Here is a 23,345-nt window from a genome sequence, read left to right as displayed (position 1 = left end):
TAAGAACAATCACCGCATCACTTAAAGCTGAGCTCTCGCAGTGAGAAACGGCTTTTTGCTCGACCACACAGCCCAGATTCAGCTCCCCGACTGAGTCACAGCACTGAGCTGATCACAGCTTATCTCCCAATTAAGTGCTTCTTTATCAAACAGAATGTTGTTTATTTTTTACACTTCAGATCAAACAGGCAGAAAATGTTTACATTACATCGATATCTGAATACCAAACCGGCTTTGAAACGCGAATGCAGCACAGCACAGTATGGGTGCAGCCGTCACTACATCCTCAAATGTCTCGTTTTATCCTTAAATCCAAAGATGTTTAAATATCCAACGTAGAAGAGCAAGGAAACCAGGAAAGAAGCATACATGAGATCTTTAGCTTTACCAAAAAATGAAAATTACCTCATTGTTTATAAAAATACTCAAAGGGTTAATGACTTATCCAGTAGTGCTGCTTGACTTTATTTCTGTAACCAAATATGTTGTGCTTATTTCTTTATGAAAAAGGTATTATTACTATTATTAAGGTGTATTACTTTGATATCGTAGTTCAAGTTAGACTGAGTTCTTTCAGTAGGTTTGTATTAACAAGCATGATATGTCTCATAGAAAAACATCTGCAGACAGATCTCAACGACAAAAAGTGACAAACGATCTTCTCTCTTTGACATTTAAAATATGACGATTTAACAGAAGATCTAAAGTAGAGAAGATGTGTTGGCCACCATCCTTCAGCATACTCACACTTTGTCACGCTGCATTGAACATGTATGGATGTCACATTACTCCAATTTCCCAAATGCCCCCAGTGGCTCGGCCTGAATGGAGTTGAGGTAATCAGATTGAGACTCTTCAGTGACCTCTTCAGAGGGATGAAAGTCGCACTGAAATGTCCTTTTTTTTTTTTTTTTTTGCCTATTCATCCGGTTTCTATGCCCTAAAAAAAAGAAAGAACAAAAAAATGCAGAAATGAGCTATTCTTTGTCAAACCTCAAGTATAATACAAGTTTTACTCCAATCGCAAAACCCTTTCAGAGCTTTGGAGCAGCCTCCATTCAAGGTTACCCTCATTTCCAATTTCATTTTTTTTATTTATTTTTTTCATTTTTCTTAACCAATAGTTGAACACCTTAACGATCAGTAATCGATTAATCATGACTAATTACTGAGCTTTCTTCTCAGTTTATGTTTTATTGAAACCATTAAAGCAGCACTATAGATACTTAAAACATTCACAACAAAGCTCTCACTTGTCCTTATTTAACAGCGCTGCTAACAAAACAAATCCAATTGGGCGCTTCTGCTGTTTCGAGACGACCAAGGCTGACCGAATGACGCTCCGTTTTAAAATCAATTTGAACTTCTTCATAAAAGTGAAATCGACCCATTTGAGCCTCTTCACAATACACTTCCTTCTCCTGCTATGTAGGCAAATTAACTCACACATTCAAGAGTGAGTAGTGAGCGAAAAAAAAGATACTCTACCTACCATGCTATATCGACGGTCTCGTGTTTATTCAAAGATGAACACATCTACGTGATCAGGACTGAGTCGTGTACACCGTCTATTCACATTAAGTCCAGCTGCAGAAAACACACTCCCCGCTTCTTTCTCACCTCACTTTCCTCCGTAAAACTTCTTCCTAAAGTTGTAAAAGCAGCTGTTGCCTAAGTTGTAAAGTTTGACGGGCGCCCTCTTCTGTGATAAAATGGTATTAAATGTGACTGCCGGTAAAATTATAAACAGCTTGTCAGTTGATACATTTTTACTCGATTGAATTGTAAACGGCTATTAATCAGTTAAGGATGAATCATTACCGTCCCGAGTTGTAACCCGTGCAAATCTGAGGCAGGTGGTGGAATAAAACATGGTCATGTTTGAGCTCGTAGAAGTTGCATCTTGCCACAGACACACCTGTCCTTAATGCATGGAGAGGATTTGCCTCCATCCCCTGTCCTTGCATGCATTTTTATTTTTTATTTTATTTTTATTTTTACGTCTCCATTCTGTTAATAATACATGAATGTCCTCTTTCCCTCCCCCTCCCCCTCCCCCTCCCCCCCTCCTCCTCTCCTCCCCTGTAGCAAGTATTGAACCCACCACCACTAGTGCTGTCTCAAGCCCAGGTCAGTATATGTCACCATGCTGTACACCAAAAATTAGCAGGAGGTCGGCTGTCTCATGCTAACCTGAGCTGAAATCCTCTCCTCCATCCTGATTTATTTCAAATTTGGCTGGCTGCAGTGCTGCTGGGTGTACAGCTTCATTGTATGTACTTTTATTTCTTTCATTTGCATTCCTTTTTTTTATTTATTTATTAATTTTTTTTTAGTTTATAGTTTATAGTTCTTCAGCCTGGCTAATACGTATCTCCTGCAGCCTGTGTCATCCCGCTCGCCCGCCCTCCTTCCTTTCATTACAACCCCGCCTCCGCCTCCGCTACCATGTGGAGCAAACAGTAGTGTCATCAAAGTGGCTCTTTCACAGGCCCCTAGGTCTGACGCTTCTCATTATGCTGATGATGGCTTCCTCTCTTTCTGCCTTTCTCACCAACAACACCACTACTCTCCTCAGTGCTACCTAAATGAAGTATACATCAAAGGCAGGAAGCTGCTTGGTGGTAAAGGCCCCCATTGGTTTGTTGTTGCGAGATGGAATCTCTGCTATCTTTGTACTTTCATCACTCCCTTTATGTCTCCTTCTACATTTCTCTGTCTTAATCTGCCTAGATCCCCCTCTCCCTCCTTCCTGTCTCTGTTCTTCTCTCTTTCTAGAACAATCAGCTGGCATTCTGCCACCCTCTTTAACTCGCTCTCCCACAAGAGCTGTTTTGGTTGCTACACTGTCAATGTTGCCCCTTGCTCCCCCTCCTCCTCTCCTCCTCTCCTCCTTCTTGCTGTATTCTGCCTCTTCCACATTTCAGCCCAGAGTAATCCCCTCTGCCTAGTTGTCTCCTCTCCCTCTCTAATGGTTTTTAGCAAGCGGCAGAATGTAATCTCTCATGTTGGTTACATTATTGTCTGTTCACACACAGAAAACATGCAGACGTGGACTGACACTAACTGAACATGCTCAAATGCACCTGCACACACACACACAAAAAAAAAAACACACGTCATCACCTGAGAGGATTCATATTGCAAGATGAATCATTGTTTTTGAGTGTTTCTTTTTTTTTTTATATCCCAGCACTTTGTATTGACGCCATTGTTTTCCTCCAGCCTTCTATCAAGCCTTGGATTAACAAGTTCACAGCTGCACTCTCTACCTGTCTATCTGAGCCAAATACGATTATTCATGGAGATTCTGTCAGATAACCAGTTAAAATAAGCTCAGCAGTGACGAGCCATCCTGGCATGGCTCTGAACTCTCATTTGATGTTACACACTCATAACAAATGATAATTTCATGGTCCAAAGGAACACCAGTGGTTTCAATCACGAAGATAAACTCACTCCGCGATTCGCTGTTCGTGTTTGTTTAAAGATGTATTTGGAGTTAATGCTATGATTGCACACTCTCTAAGTGGCTTGGCGATGGGAATTATTTTAGATCCCTACAAATATCTCTTTGTGCCAAACTGTTGTATAAACAGGTTTAATAATTAACATTAATATGTCATCAGCTGCTTTTATTTATCTTGTAATGCGGAAGATGAAAGTCTAAAATAAAACCTTGTCTATAGTATGCAAATGAGGAGAAATGAAGTGGAAAAATGAATCAACCCCCACAACTTGCAGGTCATTTTCAGCCCATTTATCAAAGGCAAATTACACAAAGCAAACAATGTTTAGATGTGTCAGCTTTCTGCACTTTTAAATGTAACCCCCACAAAAAAAAAAAGGAATCCTCGAAAATGTTGAGGTTAAATAAATTTGATAAATGGTAGATCATTAGATCATTGTAACTTTTAGCAATTACCGCAAACACATTAATTGTTAGGGAATTCATGGATCTACAACAAGGCCAATAGTCCACTATTTTATGATATATTCAGGCAGGACATTAAATAGGTCTGGATCTATTTATCCAATGTGCTTTTTATTGCTTCTTAATTAGTCAGATCCAGACCTGGCCAACTGCATTTGATCTACCTTTTTGGCTTTTTGGGGGGTGTAAAAAGTGTGATGAAGAGTGTGTTTGTTTCCACTCAGGAAGTAGCCTACTAAAATACTGTGACCTGTGTTTTCCTAAATTACAAGAAAAAAAGTCAATTTAATGAGAAAAAAAGTGTTTTTGCACTGAGAATAACTTACTATTGAAGATAGACGTCTACTAAATAATCAGATACCAGGACACCAAATACATGTGGGATCAGATCAACTGTCTAATGATCTCGGCTGACCAGCTAACAGGACAACGCCAACAGGACGTCTTACATTGTTCCCACACATGCAGTAGATAGGCGGATAAAGTCTACTAACGAGTGCCCAAGTATACCAGCTGACTTTTTGGTATTCATAAATATTAATCTGAAAGAGAGTTAGAGAGAAGTCCACTGGTGTGTCCCTCCTGTAAGTGCACAATCTGCGCTACATCTCATGTTTCATCTCGTGTTAAAACCGAAGCCTCCTGTGACTTCTTCTTCATATTTCTCTGCAGATGCTTACTGATTATAGCTATATACATTGTGTGTGTGCGCAAGAGAGTTTGTGTGTGTGTTTGGGTGTGTGAGTGTGTATAGGATTGGTTAGGCTGTTCCTGGGTGCTAACTCAATTGACCAGGTACAGCGTCATTCTGGCATCATGAAAGCTGTCTCAACACTAAACAGCCACATCTCAGATACATCCCTCGACATTACACTTCTTCTGTCTTGACTTGTCTATGACCACTTAAGGCTCTTAACACTTAAGTGAACGAGTAGCTTGTGTAACAGGCTGCTAAAAATTCAGCAGTGACCGATGAACTGTTCTTGGCTGTTGTGTGTGAAAGAAGAGAAGCTGAGGCTTTTGATGCCAGTACATTTTTTTGAGAGAAGTTTAGCTCTGCTGTCGGGCTGAATTGGATTGGAAGGAGGATGTTGATAGACATGATGAATATTGTCCAGAGTAATCCCCTCCCACCAGCTCCAAGATGAACTCTATCACATGGACAATATATTCAGCCACCAGCTCATCTCACCAAAGAGCAAGACGGCTTTCACTTGTGCCCAGCAGACATCAGTGACAGCAACTGTGACCAAGGCCTAAGCCAGCTGTGAACCCCCACCCACTCCCACTCAGCCAGAGCTGTCATGCTTGCTGCTCTCATCTTTAACTGCTTCCCATATCCAGACCAAGCGATGACTAAAATAGAAAAAAGAAATATGCTTAAATGAAGTCTTTTTAACCATCTGCAGAATAATAACTAATCCATTGCTTAGCCTGTTAGGGGCCGTTTCCACCAAGCAGTCCGGTTCAGTTCGGTTCAGTACGGCACCCTTTTATTGGCGTTTCCACTGTCAAAAGTTGGGAATATGACCAAAATAAGGGGTCCGTATCGTACTACTTTTTTGGTACCCTTCTGTTGGAATGCTAAAGGTACTATTCCTACCCTGAAGGGTGCTTTGTTCAGTGTGTCCTTGTTCTTCTTCAATGTTTAACTTAATTAATAACTGGCTACACTGTGTTGGGCTGCTATGATGTCACACTATATTATAGCTGATGCAGCTATCTCCATCTGGCTTACTCCCCATTACGAATAAACCTTCAACAATGACTTAGCCTGGCTAATAATAGATGGTGCCACTTCGGGCCCGGCACAGCTACAGTAGATTGCTGTTTCGTTGTGAGCCCCAAGATTTCTGCCAGTTAGGGCGTTTTTTTCTTGCCACTGTAACATTGATAAATGTTGTTTAAGTGTTAGGCTCATGATGGATTAAGCTTTGTCTTTGTGAAACAAATTTATACAAATGAAGATTTATTGATTAGCCCAGCCATGTTGGAAAGTGAACACATTTGATCACCATTGCCTGCTACTTGTCCCTATAGCTTTTTAATTCCAGGGATGGATACTACAATTGAATTAAAAACACATTTTTTATTGAATTGAATTGAGATGCTTCTAAAATGATGTAATCTCACGTAGCCGTTCTATACCTACATTATTTGTATTTTTGAGCTCTAGCCTCTTATAAGTTCTGTCTTACCTCTTTAATGTCAATCACTGCTGTTCCCACTTGTCATGGAAGCAGGAATAGAAACCATCTGTTGTCACAGAGCTGTCAAAGTTTATAAAGCCAATGTTTATAATGGGTGTAGTAAAACACATTTTGTTAACAATGAAGATCTTAAGCTTGTTTCATCTTTTGCATATGGATTTGTATGTTTTGAAACATAAAGCACTGCAGCGGTAGCTGTGTAGCAGCTGGCTCGATGCCATGCTGTCTTACCAAAGAAATGTAGATCTGTGATAATAGCTTCTGCTCCCAGAGGCTCTCGCGTCTGTTTATTCCCGCAAATCACTTGACAGTAGAAAAAAAAGGAAAAAAACAATGTTCTTAATACTGTTCTGAGCCCAATTTCTTGTCTGTGCAAGGCTCAGTATACAGTTCTACTGGTTCAAGGAATATTACATGCATTATACATAATCTGTGTGACTCTGATTCCCAGGTGTCATGTCAACTCCCAAACAAACAGAATTCAAGCAGCCTGAGTGGAGCTAAGTGGAGATGAGCGCTCCCCTTTTACCATTCATAGCACTCTTTTCTTCATTTTGCATGATTAGGTTTTTTGTTTTTTTTAATTATGGAATCTAATATAATCATAACTTTTATGAAAAAGGATGGATGCTGTCATCTTTGAAACCGGGCATATAAAGGCTGGTTCACACGGCAGGATTTTAAAATTGTCGGCCGATTTCCCAAACTTTAGAGACCACACACATGGCGATAAATAATCGGAGGTTTTACAGTTTTGGTCGTACAGTGTGTGGTGTACGGCCACACCGCAACATCAACACACCGCACACGAACCGATTTCACTCGCGAACGTCCCCAGATCAGACGGGAAATCTCGCAAAACCTCTCGAGATCAAACGTGATTCCAGAGTCAACAAACGGACGAAGAGGATGTAATAGGGATCGTTTGTGCTGTTTTTATCTGAAAAGCACATTTTAAAAAGAGGCGTCGGTCAAAGGAGTGGAGACAACGGAAGCATGAGCTGTACTTGCTACATGATATGGAGGTGAGTTGTTGTTTTGCTCCCGGTGTTTTCGCTACTACGTCACCTCGCTTTCTGATTGGCTATGCGTCACAGTCAACAGGCTCGTGCTCGTTTTCTCCTCGGGGGGGGAAACACCACACATGATGAGAGATCGGGCCAAAACAATCCAACATGTTGAATATCCCCGATTTTGAGATTGGAGCGGTCCCGACATTCTTCTGACCAGACGAGAACGGTCTGAACACACCACACACGGCAGGATGATCTTATAAGATTATTTTATGATGATCGGGGCGTCCTTAAGATTATCGGAAGGGGAGAATCGGGGCCAAAATCGGCGTAAATATCCTGCCGCGTGAACCAGGTTTAAGGCATCAACAGTATCTGACCCTACCTAAGACCCAATATGAAGCAGTAGGAGCTGAGAGTAACGACTCTGTCTGTTATTTATCTTGGTAACACTGCATTATGTCATACGAGGATCCATGTTGGAGCCATCTTTAAGAAACATTAGCTAATAGTCATAGTGTGTTTTTTTTTTTCTTGGAATTTTAGTGGGAAAAATGTCCATCTACTTTCTGTGAAAAGATGTTATGTAACTCAGAGTCTCACCAGCTTAATGAAGACAATTTCTTGATGGATTTAGAGAGGATAGGTCGTACATCTTTCTTTGTTTGAGGTCCAGAGCGCAACATCAAAGAGATAATCTACCTTATTAAGTATTCTACCCAAGTCTTCCCAAATTCAAAAGTCACTCACTCAGCTCCCCAAGGCCCAGGGAGCTGTGTTAATCAAATTATTTCAGCGTGCACGCAACGCTTCTTTAATCAAAGGAGAGCCAGCTAATTTATGTCTGAAAACAGGGTAATGTCTTCTTTGGAATATAACTTTAAACAAGGTTAGGTTGCACTTCATCTGATGTTGGTACAAGTTGGACCCTAAGGCACAGTTTGTTGATATTACACTGTGCAAGGCCCTCTCAATAAATAAACAGCTTTGAGTTTTTTCTCTTAACTTATAAATGAATGGTCTCCCTCGGCTGTCAATTAGTAAATATTAGACTTCAATTACAGGAAGATGCTCGCACACACACGCATACATTGAGCTTGTCTATGAATCCATGTAATGTGTAACTTTGGTTATTTTGTGACTCTTTTCAAAAAGAAAAAAAAAGGTTGAAAAATGAGACACAAAAAACATCAGCCGTAATGCGTACTGCATCTTTAGCTACATTAATCAAAGTTTGATCATCTTTTTTTTTTTTTTTTTTTACTTCACTGGGAATTACAACTGATAAAAGAGTAACAGTTTGAAGTGACATTTTCAAACAAAAGTTTTCAGATGTTCACCCAGTTGAACAGAGGCACTGCATTGTGGATGAGGAACTTGAGTTTTGGTGCCATTCAGCCGTTATTGAAGTAGAACCGAGTTTGAGATTCAATCTGTTCCTTTTGTGTTGTTGTTGGGTTTTGTTTTTTTACAAATAGCATCTTTACTGTGTCACATCAAACACAAGCTTTCATTCAAGGTGTACTTCAACATGAAAGTCAAAACATCAGAGCCTGTGAATTGGAGAAACTGACTGTTGTATTAACTTGTTCACTGCAAATGATTTTATAGGTTGAACTCTAAGCTCACAGCTCCGACACAGTAAAAAAAAAAGTGTGTATACCAATGTGTTTCAACAAAGAATGATGAGTGCTATGGAAAGGAAAGAGATTCACAACGCCCATATAAGGAAAAGTAAAAGAACATTAAAGGTATCTTTGGCTTTAAGACCCAGTAATAAGTTTCTTCTGCTGCAGCATGTCTTTAATATCCATCAGGATTATTTCTGACATTGTGCAGGGAACACTAAGTATCAGTGTTCTGATACTTTGAGATTGATATTGGATTTCTTGGATGTCATTGAATGAGCTGCATAGATCTGGTTGTCCTCGGTTTCACCCCAGCCCCAATCAATCTCACACACCAGTCAATCACTGTCAATCAACACACACACCCCTTACTTAATACTATCTGCATCTGCCCTGTTCCTTTCATATTAAACAGTGTTCATGTCTTAAATTGTGTCTCTTTTTCCGACCTCCCAACTTAAGAGACAGGCAGTGTGACATTATAGGTGTCAAATAGTAAAGAAACCACAAAAAGTGCATTTTCTATCCCTTGACTTAAAGCTCAGACTCTGCTCTGTCTCTTTTTCTAACCCTCTACTCCCTGTAAATCCACCAACACCAGAGTTGCAGGGGGGTTTTTTTCTTTTCTTTTAGGGTTGATTCCATCTCATGCACTCAAGTCTCAATGATGAGCTAAAACAAGCAGGCTACTGTTAGATCTGTGAACGCAAAACATCAGCTAAAAAAGAGAAGTGAGAACAATGCTAATGTAAACTGTGCTTTTCCACTTTTGCAGCTTGAAGCACGAGCCAAAAGTGCTCAAGTTGAGCTGCGTCAAGTGGCAATTACAATATAGCCACCAATGTGACTAGTGACTACTCGGGTTTGTGAGTCACCTCAGGCTAATAGCTGTATAAATACTCTGCACTTATGAAATATTCAGCAGGACGGCACATCTCCCACTGATAAGCTTGTACTGGGTTCTTGTCTGAGTAGGCTTGGTTATGTATATCTCTTAGAGGGTTGGATACAGTGTTAAACTGCTCCAAAAGTCTTGACAGTAAACACTCTTCCCCTTTTTACCCAGCATGCCTGGTGTCAGACACACTGAGCTTCTTGCAGATAATCCTTTTTGGCAGTGCATTTTCTTCCAGCCTTATCAGTTATATGCTGGCGACATCAAGAGCTGCACCAACCCCTCCTCTCGCCTGTGCACCACCTCCTCGACTCCTGTCCCGTATAGTTTGTTTTCAGGTGATATGCTGACCTTCATTTTTCCCTGCTAACTCCCACAATCATCCCTGGAAGAGACTGATAAGCAGATGGCATGTCATCCATCATACTTGACCCCTAGATCCCAGGACAATGTGAATGGACCAGGGGTCCGGTGGAACTGGAAGCCTGTGAGCAGTCCCAGTTGGAAAAAAACTTGTTACAGTAAACGAGTTTGAAGGCTTCTGGACTGTGCTAAAGAAATAAAATGTTCTCCTGTGCTCACATATTTATCAAATGGAAAGTAAAAGCAAGAAAGCCAAAGTCTCCTGTGACTACATGTGCAAAATTCCTCATCATGCTCTTTATTTTTGCAGTCATTTTATTTCAGCACTCTTGAGTGCTTTAGTGTGATCCGCTAAAAGAAAACATCAAAGTGTGCCAGTGTTTCGAGAGTTCATTTCATTGTTGAACAGTTCCCATGCTTCATGACAGAATTTGCATTACCACACTATAACGGCATATGTTTTCTTTTAATGGAAGCCATTATTTCTGATATTCCAGTAACAAACAACACGATTGCCTTATGATCTTTAACTTCCTCAATGTAATTCTGTTTATGAGTATAAACAAAGGAAAGTGTTATTTTTGCTCTTTGGCTGATTGATACTCGGTCTTTATGGGTAAGGTTCTCCGTTGTTGTGGCTGCCTGCATTTTTTATTACAGTGCCCTCAAACAAATCTGAGTGCTAACACTGATTGGTTTAATGTAGGAGACACAGACACTGAAATTGATTTTGTCTTTTAATGTGCTGGGATGCATGCTCTCAAAGTGTTCCCCTTTTTCCTTATTTGTTTATTTTAATGAATTAAGAAACACTTCAGATGTGTTTAAAAGTCAACATTTAAAAGCCTTTGACACAGAAATGAATATTGATGTTTAATCATTGCGACACTAAAAATGGAGGCTACATGGCTGAACGGACCAGGATCCGGTGGAGCTGTACCCATATTGGTTAATTTGCACCTAACGATATGAATTTAATTGCACACTAATGCTGGAATAAGTTGTTTTATTTAGTGTTGTGCCGCTAACAAAATAAAACACGAAGAAGAAAATAAAGTAGGAGCTGGTCAGTAAACAAGAGGCGAGACAGCTATGCTTAATCGATTGAAGGCATCCTGTCACCGCGGTCCTCCAGCGTCCCTGAGCCGCCTGCATGTTCTCTTTTCCTTTGAGTTCATGGTTTTGTGAGGATTTTTTTATTTTTTTTTAAAGATAGAAGAAAGAGTGTGTTGCGCTGGTTGTTGTCTTTTCGTGTTCTGCACAGGTGTGACCAAAGTCAGCCTATCATCAACAGTTGGGAAGGAAATGACGTTTTTTTCCTTCCCAGAAGCCGTAAGCACTGGGATTTGTAGTTTCAACCTAAAACATTCAAACTTCGCCTCCTATTCACAACCAGCTCTTTTATGAACAACAGACAGAAAGAAATGAAAACCTGTCCGTAACGTAACAGTAGATTATACAGCAAGTGTAAAAGGGGTCAAGCCTTGAAACACATAACAGCACATCCAGTAAAAGACCTGCAGTATGTCACGACCAGTATGCATTCATTATGCAATATGCATTTCATGTAGTCTTCCACGTTATAGATTTGATGATGCTACTATGATGAGCCGTCATATTGTTGTGCTAGCACCAATTAGCAAAAAAAATGCAATGTGCCACGAATATAGAATAAAACATAAACCACAGCCTCCTTACAGGGGATGCTTCCTCAGGGCACAAACGACAGTATTGCAGAGGATGCTTTTTCTTCCTGTGTAGATTGTTCTATCTTACCATGTGGTGCACAATTAATGAGCATACTTCAGGCAGGCATTAGGAGTACAGAACCATGAACGTATTGCTCATTAAACCAAAAAGAACTAAAGGTGGAGGCAAGAGTGAATGAAGGTAAGGTTTTTTGTTGAAAGGTTTTTTTGAAGTAGACCCTTAAAAACATTGAAATCCAGTCTGTATTTGTGGGGCGTTTTCTTTTGTATTGATGGTCTTTTGAGGTGCTCAGGTTGCGCTTAAAATAAGGTGCTTAACATATTGAAGTGTAAGGATTTTGCTCTTCTGAAGAAGTCTGAGCGCTGATCCACTACACCCTGAAATCATTCTCATTTTCAGCATCTCATAGAGCATTCAGACTCCCACTAAGATCCACTTACCTTTCTTCCCTTCAATCCTAACTATCTAAACAGATTATTATTTGTATTTCATGGCTTATAGCCTTCTCTTCTTCTCTGTGCCCCCCCCCCCCCCCCCCCCCCCTTCCCCCCAAGCTGCTTTTTCAGGACTGCTTTTCACCTCCTTTGGTTAAGTCTCACATGTAAAAGACAGTGCTGCCATTTTCCCCCTCAGTAGATTATTCAACTCGCTCCACATCTCTCTCGCTGAGCCTCTCTGCCTCTCTGTTCCCCTCGCTCCCACATGCCCCTCTCGTTCTCTACCTCTGATTATCTCTCCCACTTCGCATCTCCTCTGGAGTGTCGGCCATTAAATGCAAACCTGGTCGCACTGTCAGTCCCGCGCACGCAAAGAAGCAGCACAGCGACGGACACACACACACACACACACACACGCACACACACACACACAGAGGGAAACCTAAACAACTATTTCCAGAAGAACAAGAACAACTATTTCACAGACTTCACTAGCTTCTCTGTTCATCTTCCATCCATGGATAGTTCCCAGTGTTTGTGGAGCTAATATAGGAGGTAGGTATTAAAACCGAGACCTGTCAGAGCCTCTCCATTTCATAATGTGTGCCGAGGAATCTTCTTCCTTTTATGTGTTTATTCCCACCTCTTATTTGAGCTTGTGTTGCAGGCACTGCTTTCATCCCTGCCACTTCTGTCATTTCTACATTTCTTTCAAGCACAACTTTTCTGAGTTTGCAGATCACCCAACCTCACACATCTCGGTGTACCTCGATGATCAAAGCACATTATGCATTGTAGCACTTTCAGGTCTGCGACACTCCTCCCCGTTTTTGATGTCGAAGTTACAACAGTTTTTCAAAACCTGCATTCTCTCTGTCGTATTGAAAGCTTAGCAAATGAGAGGGAAAAAAAGACCACAGAGGAGAAAGTCTGTGTTTGAGGGGCAAGCGGAGTGCTATTTTGTCAATTCAAATCTTTTCCAAACTTTAATTGGCCCTCTCGCCGTGGCAGACGGTATGATTAATAAGACAATTCAGTTGGAAAGATGAGTATTGGTGCTTCTAACAACAGATAAGACTCTGCAGTTGCTCTGTGAGAGCTCGAGCAGAAAATGGAGAGTCATTTCCTTTTACGGCCATGAAAAGCTGCCGTACGGATTCAGTCTTGGTCTATAATTGAGACACCGGGGTATATTCTCTTTCTGGACAAACTCTAATGGTTAGTCCATTAAGGAGGATGATTGAAGAAAGCCTCACACTTACAGTAGAGGCTGTGGTAAATCAGAAAAGATGGCTTTTTGGTCAACTTGTAGATTGCAGCTGGTTCCTACTGTGCAATGCTTTAGGTCTCTCTGTCATCTCTGCTGAGAGCACTCTTCAGCAGAGTTAAATGGGTGTAATTTTGAAGTAAAAGAGAGAACACTTTTAGCAGAAATGGAGAGAAGGCTTTCGACATGTTGTCATTGCCCTTGGATATGCAGTAAATGCACTCTTCAGGCCTGGCTGAGTTGTTAGGAGGCTCCTCGATTTCGTATTCCTCTCATGAAAGAGAGGGGAGGGGGGGCAGAAGCCTTCATGAAGACATCCGCTGGACTCTGCATATTCACAGACCTGCAGGTTCAAAGTGCTTAGTCTTATCTAAGAAAGCCTAACAGCAGAGTTTATTTATGGACTTAATGAACTTGTTCTCTGCCTTACAATGAAATGTCAGTTTTGGGATTATTGTTGTTAGTTTAAGGACACATTAACTCAATCAAAGGATTTTCAGTACGCTTTATTGATGGTTATGGCTACACCTGTTGGAAGTTACCATGGTTACATGTAATATCCTATCATTAAGTGAGCAGAAAGGTGCAATTGCTTGTACGTTGAAAAAAGTTTTTACTCCCCCTGTTGTATTAAAATTGACCTTCAACCATCTCAGAATAGTTTTTTCTCACTTAGTGCAGCTACCCGTTGACTAAAATGTTATCCAGTAACATTCAGCTGTGCAACAGCAGCAATTTGACCGACAATAAATACATTTTGACCGATAACTCTGAAACATAAGGGAAGGCCCAACACATCAACTGTGCTTCAAAATGTAACATAACCCTTAGCATATCCTTAAAGATACGTCACTTAGTTTATCTCATTGTATATTGTTAATAAAGTTTGTCCATTGATCTGTTATTTTTTAATTCAGGGACAGCTAGTAGCATGAACTATTTATTATTATCTTTCATTTGAGAAGATGGAAGTTAACATTTCCATCTATTTTCTGCCAGCTTAACATTAAACGAGGAGTGTTGAACCAGGGCAGCTTGTTGTAAGGTTTCATATGTATTCATATATGACAGCTGTATACTAGGAGATTACTGGTTCTTTCATGTGATTGGGCCAGAGGGGAGAAGTGTATTTGTTGCCAACTATCCTGATGATAATTCAACAGCAGGATTTCTACCAAACCATGACATGTCTCCCTTCCCATGTTTTTGAATCTTGGAGGGACAGGGTGCCTATATGTCACTCGATGATAAGTTGGGAATTACACAGTAATTAGTTTGCTTATGCTATACAAACCCTGACTGACACTGACAGTGGTAGAAGCCTGAGAAGTGAAGATACTGTGCCTCCTAAAGCACCCTCTGCTAAACCTTTCTCCCTAATGATACACAGAAATTATGTTTTGTTTCACATGTAAAAATCCAACATACAGACATCACGATAAGAAATGTATTTAGGCTGCCTCCGTTGCTTATTTTCATTTAGTACTTCTGCTACCAGATTTGGGCCGTCAGTATTTGCAGTATTCTTCAAATGTCAAAACAGGTTTAGAGCAAATATACATTCAGACATTTCTTTAACTATTTGCTGACTGTATTAGCTGCTATGATGGGGGCTAATTTAATGGTTAAAAAAATAGAAAAATGTTGTCACGCACACATTTTATTACGCAATTTGAATCAGGGATGTTTAATATGTCGTATAGCAGTCACACTGAAGCAGAGTTTAATTGCAGTACATTACAGTACTGCAATTAAATCGATATTATTCACAAATCTATTTGCATGTGCTCATTTTGTCCATACACATTTATTTAACAGCAATGGGATTATTTGTGTGCGTGTGTCTGTGTGTACATATATAGCACATTTCATTAAAGATGAGCTCAATGTGCTTTACAAAAGACAACATACAAAGTGTTTCCACAGTCAATAAGATATACAGAGAGCTAATCAATGAAGTCATACACACCAAAGGAATTGTCTAGCAGTGTGTCGTAAAAAAAAAAAACATCCATATCTTGATGTAGAATTATCTTGTGACATTTTTTCTTTTTTCCTTTTTTTATTTAGTTTTCAATCATTTTGCTTTCAACTGGCTCCATCATTTGATCTCTTTTTTTTTTCGATCCAATTTAAATCCGTTGAAGTTGTTAGATTTAACTGAATTGAATAACATGGAGAGAAAAAAAAGCTCGCTAATCATCAGAGATATGACTGCGCATTGGTCATCTACCTGCATTTCACCCGGCCCTGTGTGAAACAGACATCAATCTCATCTAAATCAGATCAGCCTGGAAACAAACAGCAACGATCTAACTGCATCTGTTCCCCACTTTGAATGCACAATCGTACAGGAGGGGAATGTGACAGAGGGCTCACTGCTACAATCTCTAAGTCGGAATTTCTGCACTATCCCTATACTGTCCACAGACAGGGCTTCCTAAATGATGCTTGTTGACTTCCTGCACTTGTTTCACCTTCTGAAACATTGTGTTATTGATTGTGAGGATCAAAAACACACTGTTTTTATGGCACAGCAAAGAATTGTCTAGCATCTTCTCAAATCACACCCCAGACACCTTCCCTTCGTATTTTCTTTAATTCCTTCTTTACTTCTTTTGTCAAGTTTGATGTGTTCTGTGTCGCCCCACCGCCCTCTGAGGATGAACTCTGTACTTGGTGCGGCAGTGCTGCTGCACAGTGTTGTTTTTACTCTGGCAGACAATTATCTCTGAGACGCCTGAACAGAGAGAGCTGCTACGACAATTTCCCACTACCATTAAATCAGTCCATGCTGCCCATCAGCTACTAAATGGCAGACACAATTCTTTGCACCAAAACGAAAAAGCTGCAGGGGTACCTGTGTGTGTAGCATGATGCACTATTTTCATTACTCTTGTATTTATGCTATTAAAACTTTGTGGACTTGCACACACTCACACAAACCGACACCACTTCAATCACTGTCAGGAGCTGGAGGAAAAACCTCTCAATCAGCCTAACAACAGGCGACAGTATCTACAATAAAGCAGCCATTAAAAGCTCAGCATATGCATCGTCTTTCTCTCCGTTTGCCACGAGACTCTCCTCAATCTTTTTATTGACAAACCACACCTTGAAGACCTTGGAGGTTTTTAAACGCGGTTAGAAAAGGTCATGACATTCAGAAATGGCATTCTCTTTGGGGGGGGGGAATGGCTTGGATGTCTGGCCGTTAAATAAGGTTAGCTTTATCAGCTCGATTTCCAAGATGTTGGGCCTCTTTGCCTCGACGCAAACACTGGAGGCTAGCGGTGTAAGTTGGACTTGTTTCTTCATGTGTGGTACACACACACATACATGAACCCACACACACTGGCAGATTTTGATATGTTGACGTGTGTGGGCTTGGATGTGTGCATTAACAGTTAATGCTACTCTCCTTCATGCCCACATAAAAGCACCTGTAAGCGTTGTGCACTGCGTGCTTCTATCTCACTCCTCTCCTCAGCGTCTCTCTCATGCAACCCAGGCATTGAAATGCAAGTGCTTTAGGGTAAAGCCTGGAAGCCCCTAAACAGACACCATTAACCCTTTAGTATTCCCTTGGCCTTGCAGCTGATGAGTTATTCAAGGCTCCTGACAAGGATCCACCCTCTTTACGTTCACTAATGATGAAGAAAGGTCAGTGAACACGCTGAGAGATGCCTTTGGCAAAATAATCTCGGGACTCAATACACCAGGGCGGAATCGGCCTCTGATGTGAAAAACGCCTCCATTTTTTTTTTCTTTTTTTTTTTTTTAATATATATATTTATATATATCCGAGTCCCCTCTTCTGGCTGTTCGAGACAATCAATGGACTGAGCTTCTCACAAGCCAAAGTCCTGTCACCATTGACACTGTTAATTAGCTCTGAAGAATCCCAGGCGCCTTTTGTCTGAGCATTCGAAAAAGAGACGAGCAGATTAAACCATTTTGCTTTACATTTGTTATTCCTAATGCCATCTAGCATGGGAGAGATCCTTGTGATGGTGGGTGGCTCCCTGTGGGCCCAAAAGCCACAGATCTGCATCCAACATGAAACAGCAGGAAAAAAGACTGTAAAGGAGCTCCAGAGTAGTGAGCAATTCTCACACAAATCAGAATCAGAGGGATATTCCCTTGATCCACTGGCCCTCATTTGGCATTGATTTAATATGTCTGTCTATTTTAAGTTGATTAAAATAGAGTAGAATTTGCCTTAATTTGTACTTTTAAAGAATCAACATTTGTTTTGGAATGACACAGTTCTATGTTTAAAGTCAGACATTCCAGTTTAGCCTTTTAAGCAAATCCAGAACATACTTTACTAAAGGCGCTTTTACACCTAACCTGTTTGATCAGTTAACACAAACTGGAGTCAGTTTGATAAGTTAGTGCAGTCTGTTTGTGCTGGTGTAAAAGCTGTCAATCAAACTCTAGTGCGAGCCAAACAACTGGACTGAGCGTGCTTGAAAAAGGTGGATCTCTTTCCACTTTCCCTCAGACTCTGGTGTGGTTCATCTGCAGAGAGAATGTCAACAAAGCACAATCTGATCAAGCTGCAGGACCTATTATATGTTAAAATAAAAAAGTACATTGAATATTTCTCATGGTTTTTTTTTTATAGACATTTAAGAAAGAGTAAATTGACAACCTCAGGCGGCCACAAAATGAATGCTGCTGGCAAGGATCCACTTTTACTAATTCTGTTCTCAAAGTGAAAAATGATTCCATTACAGTCTACATGTAGCTGAACTCTGTTGGACTGAATTCAGACAGTGGTCATGAATCACAGAGGAGAAAAATGTCTGAGATTGAGGGTTATTTGTTGGCTAATATGCATCCTCTCTCCTTAGTTTCAGGGAGTCTGCAATTCAACAACAGAACTTGTATTTATTCAGTGACTTTGTGTTTTTGTCCTCACATCAAGTTTTTTGTTCATGTGGATGTTTGCTTAGCAGTGTGTTCTACATTTTCTTGCATACAGTATGAAAACAACCTTTTTAAAACCTCTTTAAAAAAATGTTTTTGAAGCAAAACAGGAAACGTTGATGAGAAGAGAGATTCAGTTCATTTCGCTTTCTTAAGAAGACAAACTGAGTGTAGGTTACAGCTCTGCAGCTGCCGGATTAAAACAATTTTAAAAGTCAGAAAAAGAGAATCTAAATTTACAGACAAAGATTTCCGTTAGACCGAAAACACTGGAGATCTAGATCGACATATTCTTTCCATATGTCTCTCATAGCTCTTATTCCTAGAGGCACACGGGCCTGCAGTCTTATGCAGTTTAGGTCTGTAGAATTGAATTAGCTATCAGTATAGTCTAAAGATCACACGTTTCCTCACGTTGTACAGGATGTGTTAACCGTGGCAGGAGAGCTGAATAATTGGATTCCAGTTTCTTATTGACCTATTAAACGTCTTTTTTTGAAAATGACTGCTTCAGTTCATCATTATGTTCTAGACAGAAGCCATAAGCCCCCTTTTATATGGCTACTTTGTGTCCCCTTTACATCCTGCTATAATTACCTTAATGGTATGAATGCAGTATAATTAAAGTGACATTTCCAATGTTCACATTCACTGTCACGAGAGCAGTGAGTCAACTTGATGATGAATACTAAATGTAAATGTGTATCCATCCCCTCTGTTTTCAGCTACAAAGGCAGATGTGTAGGTGTGTGTGTGTGTGTTATCATATGTATTGATATTTTTTCACTGCTGGTACCCAACTGAGTTGAACTAAGGGTCATTCCACTGGTCCAATTTGTCATTAAATGCAGACTTATTCCCCTCAGTGATTTCGGTCAATAATGTTTGACCTTATGTGAATAACAGCAATGTAAAGGTGGAGAGAGAGTGGGGGCTGCAGCCAGCGAACACAGTCCTGCATCAAAGAGAAGGAGCATGTGACACCATCAGCAGTTGTGGTTCTTGTGCAGCCATGAAAGTTGCATATCGATGGTGTCAGTGCACACAGAGGATAAGCCTACAGAGGGAAGGCTGAAGTGGATTTGGAGTAAAGGGGGGGTTGGGTGGTGGTGGTGGGGGGGGGGGGGGGGGCTGTATGTGGAGGAGCAGATAAGAGTTGAAGGCTTTTTTTCAGACTGACACTTTACAGAGTGAGGTGATATTGCCTGCCTTTTATTCATAGCATCCAGACGTTTATTGTCATTGAGCAGAGTGCACACATCTCGGCACTCCCAAATACTCGTCGACATCCTGGAATGCACTCAAATTGGATGTGCGTCTCACTTAACTTTCAAATGCACCCATCATTTTTATTTGGCAGCATTTTGTGGTGCATCTCACAACCTTGACTTGACTAATCTAAAACGGTTTTGATTTCTCTGAAGTGTTCATTCTACCCCAACTACATTTGAGTGATAGCTGCAGTCCCTTACTTTTCAGCTGACGATCTAACATACAAAATAAGATTAAAAAAAAAAAAGCCTTACAAAATACACTGTGTTGTTGTCAACCCTATTGAGACTCGCAAGCTGATTTACAGTACTTGACACAATGCTTCAGATTTTACCACAACTTCAAGTTGTTTTGATCAAAGATCCTCCACAAAATGTAGCTGACAGATGAACACATCGATAAGCGATTTGCTTTCTTTCATTTTCACTGTCCACGTAGTAGCAGACGACATTTAAGGAGGAGATGTTGTAAGGTTGTGAATGTTTATTTCCAGTCTCGGGATCATGAGATGTTACCAATTTAACAGATCCCACAGAGTGTGAATTAGAGAGGATAGAGCAGACTGGGTTTGGTAATGTGTGTGTGTATGAGAGGAAGTGCCTTTACTGTCTCTTTGCTGCTGTAAAATATCCCCCCTCTGAATTAATGGGGCTCACTTCAGGACACTATAGCTTTTATCTGAACCTCCCGCAGGCACTAAGCAACAAGGTGGGGAGCAGAGACCGGAGTGCATTCTCTGCCTCAGGTCCTGTCTTGGCATAATAAAGGAATATTTCATGTGTGACACTAACACAGCCGGTGGGCGTACATCGTCTAAGGCAGACTTTGAGCTAGCAATAATTAACGTAAACATATGGCGTGTGCCTCCCTTGAATTGTGCTTTGCTTCCACGCGGCCTCGGCTCGAAATAATCCACTGAACATGCTAATCACTTGGAAATTGATCGAGCCCTTTTTGGTCCAACAATTTCTGTAAACCATCAGATTGATCTGAGAGAAATCAATTAACAGCTCAGGGTAGGTAAATATGAGGGGGGGGAAAAATATCGATCGATGTGCATACAGTATGGCCGTCTGAGCAAATTCTGGCTGCAGCTCGTGTGCTCGTGCAGAGAGAAATTCCAGTCAGGTTTGACTTGCCTCAGGTGAACTGTGATAACCAGGCAGTCTTCACTGATAGACTTATCTCATATCCATCATGGGGAAAATGCACTTAACCCTCCACATTCAAGCCTCCTGTGTTATCAGCACCATAATGGAAATTGATAAAAGAGAGCTCGTCTTATCATAATCCTACATACATAACAGCCGGGAATTGCTATTTTAGCAGGCTACGGCCGAAGGAGACGTTTGGATCATAGGGGGCAGGAAGTGAGGGTTGCCTCCTGTTTGGAGATCAGTTTTGTTCCTCGTTGTTTTTGCTGGTAGCGGCTCATGGAGGTGCCAGATCTAGTTTGTCTTCAGCATTGCTCATAACTGGCCATATTGTCGCTGTCGTCACAGAGGGGCGCAGTAGCCAGGCTCCAGCTGACTCAGCGAAACGCTTGGGCCTGCAGGAGGACGCGGACGGAAATAAACCCCTGATAAGCATTAAAGAGCGAGTGGGGGCACATGGAATTATTAAAGATAGAGGGAGCGAGAGCCCTACATATAAGAGGGGGAGATTATTGTACAGACAGAGAGAGAAAAGAAAAGAGGGGCTGCATCAACCGAGCTACATGCTGACGCCATTTGTTTGCGTCCCTGTGCATTTTATTAAGCCGCTAACATTAAACAGATTTAGAGGGAGCAGCCAAAGTCATGGCGTAATTATGCTTTTGGAAGGGCTGTGATTAAAAAATGCTTGCCTAAAGTATCAATCCACACTGAACTGCAGTCTGCATTTAAGTTTGTTTATTCCCCGAATGCACTCACGTGGGTTTACGCTCTAGACATAGGTGAAGAAAGAAGAATTCATGAATTCATGAAAAAACTTTTTAAGATCTGTCCATCAGGCGTGCATATAAAGTACATCATTTGCAAGCTCATTGATATCCTGCATAAAGCATGTCCTTGAATTGATAGGTGCAATAAACATACGTTGAAGGTCACTGTGAATTTTGGATTTTTCCTCTCGATTGCCAGACTCATTACGGCTCTGTTCATTTCAAATATATAAAAGATGCACACACCCGAAGAAGAAGGAAGCAGAGAGGAGCGAGAAGTCCGGATAAATAATGAAATGGAACCGTATCTTTTGCGGAAATGTCTTCCTCTGGCTCCGGCTGTGCTGAGGACTCTCTTATGTGTCCAGATTCCCCACAGAGGCGCTGATTAAGTCAAGCTGAAGGCCGAAAGCCCCCAGCTCACTCAGTAAGCTATCAGGTGACCCGTCTCTCTTGTTCGCTCGCTCTCCACTTCCATGCTGATGCTGAGAGGAGCTATTAGAGCCTGGCCCCGCAAAAAAAAAAAAAAAAAAAAAAAAAGGCATTCTGCGGGGTGTTGATAACTGGCAGGTACCAGGATGTGCAACGGGGGAGGGGTAACAGGGATGGGTGAGGAAAGGATATGGCAGTACAGGGAGGCGGAGGAGGGTAAACGATCTCTGAAGGCCATCTTATTAATGGAGGCTTTTCATTACTTGCACTAATGCAAACTGTTGGTGGGGCTAATGAGCTCCAAGGTGTGTGTGTATGTGTGTGGGCTCCGTGGAGCAGAAGTGTGTGATGATTATAGCAAGACTTGGAGATGAACACCATATCTGGTCACATTTGGCTTGTACTAGAAATGAAGGAAAGAGAGAGAAAGTGGTAAACGATGAGGATGATGCGTTGCAGATCAACTGGGAGCCTTCTGAACACGGCTTCTATAGGCAAGAGGGTATGAGATGAGTGGTGTAAGGGACAAGTATATTTCACAGTGGACGGATTAAAGTGAGGTAGAGCGTAGAAAATGTCTTTGCATGCTCTCAGTGTGTGAGCACTTAAAAAACGATGAGGCGTAGAACTTCCTTTGAACTCGCACCATCATGTGTCAAATGACATGGGTGATTCACGATAATGCATTGCACCCAAACACAAGCATAGTAGCCCATAAAAAAAATAAAAACCCCCCCTGCTTTTATAAGAGTGCTGTACTGTGTTAAAGACGCCCTCGGAGATTGCGGTGAGCCTTGCATGTAGAGGGAATTAGAGTGTGGTGTGTATAGGATCAGCTCTGGCTCAGGAGTGTCTCATGCAGGCTCTCTCTGGGGAGCTGTGAAGGGAAGGACCAGAGGCCACTGATTGATGGTCAAGGACACCAAGCCCCTCCCACACACACCCTCTCCGCAACCCAGAGGAGCCGGTCTCTGAAGCCGTGTCCTCAGGGGGATTGGGATGCTGCCTGGCTGGCTGGCTGCCGCCGCCCGCGTGCGTCGCTCGTGACAGTCTGCTCGAAGGATACAACTAACTCAAAGGGGACGAACAGTTCGCTAAACGACATGCGAACGAACCGGAGACTCGACCCGACATAAAAAATGATAGAGATCTCATCTCACCACACATGTGCATGACACAACATGTTCAACTTAAAGTAGGCATGTGCAGGGCTAAGGTCCTCCAGAAGGGTTTCCACAAAGCGTGGTGGTTAGAGGGCCGACAAGAGGGAGGGAGAGGAACTCACACTATCGCCTCCAGTAATGAATGATGATGTTCCAATGAAT

General features: G+C 41.4%; 1 protein-coding gene across 2 annotated transcripts in view; it reads left to right on the top strand.

Annotated features, from left to right (window-relative positions):
* negr1 (neuronal growth regulator 1) overlaps positions 1-23,345 on the top strand; it is a 134,708-nt gene that overhangs the window by 107,086 nt on the left and 4,277 nt on the right. The window contains exon 7 of one of the 2 annotated variants that reach the window (XM_079350976.1): positions 2,089-2,130. The exons of the other annotated variant lie outside the window; for it this stretch is intronic. Within the exon in view, the coding sequence (XP_079207102.1) occupies positions 2,089-2,130 (42 nt within the window). The remainder of the gene's footprint in view (positions 1-2,088; positions 2,131-23,345) is intronic. 2 annotated transcript variants of the gene reach the window in all.

This window comes from Symphodus melops (genome assembly GCF_947650265.1).
Source record: "Symphodus melops genome assembly, chromosome: 8".
Lineage (NCBI taxonomy): Eukaryota > Metazoa > Chordata > Actinopteri > Labriformes > Labridae > Symphodus > Symphodus melops.
This window is presented reverse-complemented; position numbering and strand designations above follow the sequence as displayed.